Raw genomic sequence first — 9,767 nt, forward strand, 5'->3', positions numbered from 1 at the left:
AGTAGTGAATAGCGTCTCAGCGTTTACCCGGTGTCCACGCAGTGTGATGAGATGGCCGTTATTTACGTCACCTTTGACCTTTCGTATGTTCTTCTGTGAGAGTAAACGAAACTGAACTGGGCAAATAAGTAAGTCATTAGGAGATCGTCTGTTCAACGGATGCCTTGTTGTGAAGCGTGTGTTTTCACACGCACTTCAACGTTGCCCTTGTAACGACACATTTACTAAGACCAAATTAAATAACGGTTACAGATGAAGGACCTCACACGCGACATGTTTGTGGTGGGGTTCGAATTTTGTTTGGAAATCGTTCTGATGATTCATTATCCAGTAAAATGTCAAAAGATACGCTACGCTGCGGAAGTTTGCGATGTAAAAACTCCTCATTCTGTCACACAGGGGGCGTAACAAGGTAGACACATCAGCGTACAATCTCAGCACTTCACCGGGCAAACGGTAGGGTAAAAAAGGAAATTTCGTTTTTCTTTCAACTTGTTGAGTCAAGTGAGTCAAGGTTGACAATGTGACAATTGTCTTGTCACAAATTTGTAAGGTACTACTGAAATTCAGTCCGCAAACGTTGAGTGATGGTGACGAGACGATGTCACATGGATGATGATAATCAGCGCGATGATTGGCCACACTGTTTCCCCCAAAAGAGACACCATTTTCAAACATACACTCCCCGTACCTATGAAATTTTTATCAAGTGGCATCTAAATGATTCTCGTCCTTCAAGACCTTTACATACATATCTGGTGCAAACTTTGCAGGTTTTGATGCTGATGTAATCCCTTGAACCATTCGTCAACTGCCCTAAAAATTCCATTCAGCATTCTTGCTTGCTCATCGATATCGTTGAAACGTCAGGCGGTATCTTTCAGTAATACTATGATGTTTAAGTTTTTCTTTTGCACCAAGCCTACTCTCCGGGCGAGATGGCTCAAGTGGTTGGAGCACGTATTTGCTGACCGGAAGGTCCGTGATTTGAACCCAACCTCTGCCTTTCGACTTCCCCTGTCTAAGCTTGGGCAACCTGACAGTATCCCAGCCCTCGTGCTTCCTTCGGGTGGCATGGCAGCTAGGCACCTGATGGGTGTTACAGCTGAACGAAGCCTACTCTCCACATTAAAAAATGTAGAAAAAATTGTTCAACACATACTTCAGATGCAACCAGGTTAAAACCGAATGAATAGAAGCCGTCCAAATATAACACACGAACAATATAGGGGTTCTTACCTCTGTTCTTCGTCGATCACATGCCCTCAGTGAATCTAATTAACGTCGGGAAGTAGAGAAGAAAGCTTAAATCGGTTCTATCGAACCAAAAAACCATACGGTGTTTTGAGTCCAGCTGGAATGAGGCTTCTTCTCAATCCCCGGTCTCTTGAAACGGATGCAACGTGGGCAAACGACCGTCAGGATATCCCAACACAGACACCGAGCCCTCCTCAATCTATTGTTTCACTTGAGCACAAATTTGAAAGCATTTCACAAACTGCACTCAATTGAACACTGACTTGGTTTTTAAAGGGTGATTCAACAAAATCTCAGCTGAATCCCTGTTTCACTTGAGCACAAATTTGAAAGTATTTCACAAACTGCACTCAATTGCACACTGACTTGGTTTTTAACGGGTGATTCAACAAAATCTCAGCTGAATCCTTCGTCTATAATATTCTTCAGTTGAATATGGGGAATAAAACGCCGCCTCATTTTTTCGGATAGTTGAGATATCGCGTTATATTTTGCTAAACAAACACTGCTCATAAGTTTGATGGTCGGTCAACTCATTTTAATAGTCTCGTTTCGTTCAACTATTAAAGAACCCCGACTGTATGACCTTACTAAAGATTTTCACACTCGAGGAATTGGCAAAATATGTAAACTAACTTTTCACGTCTTACGAAATAATGGTTATGCCGACCGATTTTCGGAAAAGAATCTGAGACCTAACACACTCACAATAAGCATGCATGTAATGTGAGTTTCATCCAGAAGTGAACCTCTGAGTAGAGTTCATAAGCACATACTTCAGATTCCATCTACGCCTGACCTTTATCAATCATTCATTGTTGATACAGTTTCTTAAAATCCAAGGCATTTCCCGTCCAGGTATCCTAAGGTGTTTTTAGTGCATATTTTGTGTACATGGACCTCCTATTTCACGACCTACAAAATATGTCTTGCGTCAATCTCCTCCAAGTCTCCGCGCGTCGGTGAATTATGAGCGAAGGGAGCTCATCAATGGCGCTCAAGAATGTCTGTCATCTGTCAGTTCAACTGAAAGATCCGTGATGAGGCTTTATCGCGTGCGATGGGACGCAGGCGTTCCTGGTGAGGTATGGAGAAGGTCGATGGCTCGGGTACTCTCTCATAAGTGTCTTTTTATCCGTGATCCGTGTACATGGGTTTCTCATTTCAGAATAAGCACTAGGCAGCTGTCTTAACACAATTCGCGGACGCAAGATACGTGGAATGATATTGTGATTTACCGGGATGGCCACGCAAAACGTGCTTCCGAATGCCTTGCGCGATAGAGGTGATTACCATCCACCGAAATTGGTTCGTCAGGTTCAGCTTGACCAACATAAGTACAATCAACGCAGTTGACTGACCAATCACTGCTTCCTTTCAGTCTGTCGAGTGACCGAGAGTCATACTCCCATAGGGTGGGCAGTTCCCCGCCCACAAACGTTCGCTCAGCTTGCCTAGGAAGTGTTATATGAATTGACCGTATGTCTCTGAATACAAGTTCCAAAACTTCGCTCAACCAGGTGCGCGAACTTTCTCACCTAATATGTAAACAGGACAATGTAGAAACCCATACAGTTCATTTTATGCGCGACCATCGGTAGATTGACATTCTCATCAGTCTCTCGATCAACCTGACCTCAGACAAAAGAGGGTTGAGATAGCTGATAGATTGGAATCATTTCGTAAACCTTTCAACAGTCACAGCACTTATTCAATAAATGTGGTAATGCACGTATGATGATCGCTCATACTGTTTGATGGCCACAGAACAGTCGTATGGTAACAACAATGGACATTCAGAATTCGTGCAGCCTTTCGTTGTGGAATGACGATGGATCCGGCTGGGCGTATTCATCTACTCCAAAAAATAAAGTAATTTGTAGATGGTCTTCACCGACGCACAACTGCGTTTTGTCGATCCCCCCAGACCAGAACGCAGTTAGATTCAACCGTGCTGAAGAAAGCAGTGGACAACTACTCAGATCCTACTAATACTCACTAAGATTGATGATACTAGGCTTCGAATTATGGAGAAGCCGGTAACTTACTGGAGTTCCATATTACCACCTTTTCTCGGGTCTGAGTCATGGAGTATCGGGTTCACGTATTCCTGATACGCCATGTACTACTGTAAGCTTCGTGGAGTTTGAAAAACAAACTATATGAGATACAATTGTCTCCGTGCGAGTCGAAAAAGAAATCGGCCAACCCGATTAGTCCAACGGCAACAACAACAACAACAACAACCAAATGAGCTACGTCTTCCCATATGAGGTTCGCTTTAATCACAGCCTAATTTCATTGTTGGTGGGTAGTTCATTGAAATCGTTCAGCTGTAGAACCCTTTCGGTACCTAACTGCCATGCCATCAGAAGAAAGCACGACGGCTGAGATACTTTCAGGCTACCCAAGCCTAGGCACGGGAAGTCGAGAGGCAGAGGTCGAACCATGGATCTTCCAATCAGTAGGGTCACGCCATAACCACCGAGCCATCCTGTCTCGTATTTTATTGAGGCTAGCAACCAAAGATCTTCACGGAGTCTGATCTGTTGATCATCACTGAACTGAACACAACTCAGTGTGAGCCTCGTCCTTTGTAAACCACGGCTGAAAACTTCAAACTAGTCAAACAAGCAAATCGTATTCACCTTTGTACCTACTATGCCGTCAGTTCTACTGGGCACGATCCAATGTAATTTGTGATTCTAAGGAAGGTCACGCAAGTTGATAAATACGTTGATTTATTTAAAAAAATGAGTTGGCGTTGTGCTTTTCCATAACAGAGAACACAGTTTTTCTACGGAAGAATAAAGACAGACAAAATTTCGTCCACATAACAAAGACTGGGCTCCTTCGTTCCAGTTGGCTGTTCACATAGATTAGTAATCAATGTCGAGCATTTGAGAAGTTGAAGACGAATCTATGGGTGGATTCGGTACGCAGAAAATTCTATCTTCTCAGTGTTTAGAGGCTTGATTTGAACTGACAGACGGTTTGGATAACCTTTTGACGAGTTCCCAGAAGTTATTTTCTTTTGACATTGAATCGATATTTCCCACGAGAAAGTTGACGTTTTATGTGATTCTATCTTCCTACTGGATTGAAGACTTGATATGACCCCCTATAGGCAATAATTTATGTAAGTAGATGTCAGAAGTGCCTACCACTGGCTAGCCAAATGTGTGTTGCTANGACGTTTTAAGTGGTTCTATCTTCCTACTGGAATTGAAGACTTTATATGATCCTCTACAGGCAATAATTTATGTAAGTAGATGTCAGAAGTGCCTACCACTGGCTAGCCAAATGTGTGTTGCTAGGGCGTGATCGTATACCCAGTATCAACTGTTTGGATGTGTCCACCACTTCAATCTCGGAACGTTGTAATTGAGTCCACACGAAGGCTATCTTTTGGTTGCTAAACGTCGTTTTTTATTGTTATCTCAGATTTGGTTTGTATACTTTGTACCGTTTTGTTTTGAGTTTTGGTGGAAATTATCCTGTTGTATCCTATTAGTCTGGACATTCCGTAGTACTACTTTAGCTGATTAAAAACAAGAGGTTGTGCTGGCGGCTAATCCCTGCGGAACCTTAAACGCCCCGGCAATGAGGCGGAGATCAGGGGTCGCTCGTGCCACATCTTGTGCTTGAGTAAAGGGAGGCAGTAAGCACAATTCATACTGCAAAGTCCGTCAACTAGGCCAGGGATATTGCATATGCCTCTTATGAAAATGCCTGTGCTCTTAGTGTCGATTGCCAGTTGCTGGGCTTGACTTGTCAGGGTGAGTCTCTCGCAAAACCAAATTTGTTGCACAAATTTCGTGGAATTTAGATTCGAGTAGAACATAAGTTTGACGGTAACTATGGGACTGCGTCTTCCTGATGAACCACAAGAAGGGCGAAGCCGGTGGTGGGCTGTCGAGGAGTTTTCAGCAACCTTATGAGTAGTGCATTACAAATATATATGTATCACGATATCTCGAATATCGTAACATGAGACGTAACATGAGGCGAAACATGAGGCAGGTTGATGCAGCACATTCAGTTGCCTGTAAAATCACAAACGGGAGATTCCACTGGGTTCCAGGTGAGCCTCTCACAAAACTAAAATGGTTTGCAAATGGGTGTGCTTTGCTAAAAAGAAAGAGAGTTTGCAAGTAACCATTGCGCTGTTTAGCCTATTCCCATCGGCGAGGTTAATTTATGTGAACACTTGTCAATTTTTCAATTTGATGTATTGTGCCCACATGCTTGATCACGTGACTGAAGTGGAATGAGAAAAACTCGATTGTTTTGCTAACCATTAATTTATCTACCAAATAAACGATTTCACTATGATTCTTGGAATCCATAAATATTTATTAGAGAAACCTTATCGACCAACTACACTTGATATTAAGCACTGGGCATTTATTTCTGGAATGGTAATGTGACTGCGTTTTTGTGTTTTGCGCAAGAACATGTAACACCTGTGTTGGATGCATATTGATTTCTTGCCCAGTAACTATAGTTACGTAAATTGGAGACCAGTGTGGGTTGTTCCAAACGTCAGATCCAGGTTAGAGAGGTGTAAACTGCAGCGAGTGTGTCGACCAGTAAAGCAAAGACAAACACACCGTTGATTAGCAGTCGAATTGGTCAATTTATGATGTTTTATGGCGAGTGAAAATTACAGATTGCTTTGGCAGGGGGAAAATCAGCTGTCGCTGACATCTTACCGGCAGTTGATGACTGATTGACTGAATTTAACAGACATCACTTCGTCGAACAGATTAAACTAAACAAGAAATCCTTGTATACTTTCCAAAGTAAAGCTGTTAATCTGTGAGATATGTAGGGTAGGATGGACTATAGCAGTCACAACTCGGGAGGTTGTAGAAGTGCCTTCGGAACACCTGTTCCTTATTTGCGACCGAGCTTCAGAGGCCCGTACAATAACAACCCAGGTTTCATTCCTTGAGGACGCCAATAAATTGAACACTCTTAGCCGGATACGATCTGGTTTTCTTTTTTGTGACAACTTGACAGATAAACCGATGGAGACGTGAGCACATGAATGACGTCGCACACAAGTTAGTTCGCATCTTCCTGAGATCAGGAGTATCTCTTATTCTCATCATAGCGAATTAAGCATTTTCAAGGCCTGAGAAGCCAATCTATCAGAGCCGATTCGGTTATCTTCGACGTTAGAAGGAGCAATTTAATGTGGGTCGATCAAATGCGGCATTTTTAAGTCAGCAGTTCCATGAAATGGGATGAATTCGTCTCTTCTAGAGGTAGTCGACAAGACAAATGAGGAACTATCACTACAGGGACGCTTTCGGCTTATTACATCGACAAATTATCCAAATAAGTATTTATTCTTAGGGTCCTCCAACGTGATTCCATCTCAAGGTGCCCATTACTACTGGAGACCAGCTCACGCCTGTGCACACAACGCCGACATTGACCTCGAAAAATCGGGTTTGAGTACCACTGCACGTCTCCTCACTATACACAACCCCTTTCAGGAGTGGAACTAGCGATACCAAGAGGATACTGCATCTTCGACTCTAAAAAAGGGTAGAAAAATCATTCCATCGATCAATATCTCACAGTCTTGTTGACCCAATAGCTATCACGTGATCTTGTCTGCTAGTGTCAGACCAGAAGTTTAGAGGACATTTGTAGAGAACTGAAGTGGATGTCCATCCCCGTTTTTCAGTTCGAAAGTGCGACCGGGGAATTATTTGGCATTTGGGCGTTATTTGAGTTTCATATAGCTCAGTGGTTAAGGCGAGAACTTATTGACCGTATGGTCTGATCCTAGCATCTCGACTGTTCAGGCCTGAGCAAGTTGGCCGTTGTGATTCCTTCGAGTAGCATGGCAGATAGGTTTTGGAAGGGTGCTACAACAGAAATATTATTTTTATCAAAACTATAACGCACGTATTCACACGGGTAAAGTCCGGTACCTATTCTTACTTTGGCCATGAGGAGTGTGGATATGAAAAGCGCGTTCAACAGTGTACAAGCATATGAAGTACAGATTGTTTGATTCCTCACAAGGCCGAAGCAACGGTGATTAGTTTAGCCGAGATTTTGAGTAATCTGATGGAGCTGATGACTGTTGTGTGAACTTCATCCTGATAGCAGAACGCGTTGGTCCGTCCCGAGACCACTGCCAATCTTCAGTCACATGTTTCTATGCATCGTCCTCGCCCTCGTTCGTTAGTTCCAATTGCACACAGCCTGTAAATTTGCAGCACCCACTGATATAGTCACTGGCTACGTCTGGCGCCGAGGGTGACAGTTGTCCGTTTTATGACTGTAAGTGACAAACGAGAAAGTAGAGCGGAGCTAGGTACTTCACTTGTCTCCTGGCTGAACCATCAAAAGAAATAAAGTTCTAGTCATTCTGGATGAAGCTGGTCCACTAAAATTAATTCGGCTGCTGAACGCTGTGTCATTTGATATCGCAAAAAGCACCTTTTATTCCGAGTTTGGAGTGATCCTTGGCTCGGCATTGACAGAACTTCTAGTGTTGTTTGAAACACTGCAGGCTGGATAAAGTAATGCGAACAGTGAGGTTTTTAGGAAAGGCGCTCAGGGTTACCATTCATTAATCTTTCAAACTCAGAGAAGCGTGGGATTTTCATAAGATTTCAAACACTTCGAATCCGTCAGGTAGGAGTTATACTCTGTCGTTGCCCGTGTTTGGGAACGGTTGGCTACAGGGAGAGCTTTCAGAAGAAAAAAAGATCACTATGTTTCTTTTGGAATGGTATTCAAGGGATTGAAGTATTTATCATCGAACATCACTTACAGGGTTGCTGAAAACTCCTTGACAGTTTCGATTTCGCTCCTATATAAGGCTAATCAGATGACCGTAGACTTCAATTCCCATTATCATAAACTAAAAAAACTGGTTGATATTCCGTTTGTCCTTCCGTTGTTTCGCAAAGGAGTGTATGCATTCAAATAAAAATGAAGTTGATGCCTACTTGAGGGCTAAGTCTGCGTGATAAGCATCATGAACGTTAAATCGCTAGTTGGCTTTTGAAAAATTTTGAAGATCTTTGTAATTAGTCAAACACGCCTGGCGCATGTCTATTAGATTCTGGCAAGCAACTCCACTTGATTCCGTGACAGGCTTTCATATTTTCCCATTTGTCGTTCAGTCGATCAATCATCCAGGGCAACTTGACGGATCGATATCTATCACGTGATTGTCTCACCATTGGATGCTGTGTGGATTCGGCTTTCTCACACTTTGAGTTTAAATCAGTTTCACGCGAACGTTGCGCAGAGATGAACCTTCGCTTGAAAATTACTCTTATTGGTCTTTACTCATCATTTGATTCTTTCATAATTTAATTTTTTAATGTGACTAAATATGGGCATATGAAAATGATTCCCACGTTCACGGACATTGTTTTCATTTGAAAGCTCCTCATCGGAGTGGAGGGGGTCAGTGTTTGAAATACCCGCATCTGTGTCCCCCATTACTACTACGTTTCTAATTGATATTTCATCTGGTTAGGGTAGTCAGAGAGTGTGTGCGGTTCACGAAATTCTAAGTAAGTTCGAACTTTTGGACTTAAAGTTAAATGTTCACAACTGTCATTCGGCCTTCAGTTTTTAGTCAGCAGTATGGATAACCTCCACTTTGACCGAATACATTGAGGTCGGTTCAAATCACGTGATCCGATGACTATCCACTCGGATGGCAGCTTTGTGGACATTTAGTTTTTTGTATCATCGAGTAGATTGTGTTTATTAGCGTATAGAAAGTGAGGAGAGTTAAAAAATTTAATAGAGATTCGACATTTTTATCACAGGTAAGTGACTTGATTTTGCAACAGAAAACATACTGTTGTGTGCAGTTTCAGGTCACTCTCTTTTAAACAGTCCTCGTCCTGTCCTGAAGCAGCTATTCTGGTGAGTTTATATCAAAATAGCTCTTATTGGAGCCCATCCACAGTGCACATCCTTGGCCCTACTGGAGTATGAATTTCGGACATCGGACATGTAGGGAGAGCCTGTTACCGGTACGCCACCAGCGTACGCTGGAAGCCCCTAGGCAGTCAAATGAATGAGCGCTTGTGTGAGTTGACTACTTTGCACTCAAATGGATACCTAGTGGCTGTCCTCGTCATGTCAGTCGATCGGTCGGCCTTAAGCGACGTCCCAGTCGGGCATCGTCACAGACAATCTTCGATTAGTCGTAGGTGGTTTCAGGACTTGGCAAATTCACCTCGGGAGTTCAGCCTTCCGCATGGCCAAGGATATGCACTTCTGATGAGCTCTAATTAGAGCAAAACTTGAGTTCAGTGCTTCCCCACTCTTGGCGCCAGGACAGGAGGTGGACTGTTGGAACGAGAGCGGTAGTTCCGTGAATGCTACGAAAACCGCAACCATTTACACCTGAGACTATCGTCTCACTCTGGCTGGCAAAGTACGGCGTCAAAATGACTACAAGAATAATATGTTTTCTTTTGGCAAGTAGAAATTTACTTATTGATGATGAACAT

At 42.9% G+C, this 9,767-nt stretch overlaps 1 protein-coding gene across 1 annotated transcript in view; it reads right to left on the reverse strand.

Moving 5' to 3' along the window:
- Positions 1–836, reverse strand: part of T265_07807 (hypothetical protein) — a gene marked incomplete at both ends in the record, with an annotated part of 11,094 nt that extends 10,258 nt beyond the window's left edge. Inside the window, one exon of the mRNA XM_009173436.1 lies at positions 752–836. Coding sequence (XP_009171700.1) covers positions 752–836 — 85 coding nt within the window. The remainder of the gene's footprint in view (positions 1–751) is intronic.
- Between the last annotated feature and the right edge of the window lie 8,931 nt (positions 837–9,767).

This window comes from Opisthorchis viverrini, assembly GCF_000715545.1.
Source record: "Opisthorchis viverrini unplaced genomic scaffold opera_v5_186, whole genome shotgun sequence".
NCBI classification, from domain to species: domain Eukaryota; kingdom Metazoa; phylum Platyhelminthes; class Trematoda; order Opisthorchiida; family Opisthorchiidae; genus Opisthorchis; species Opisthorchis viverrini.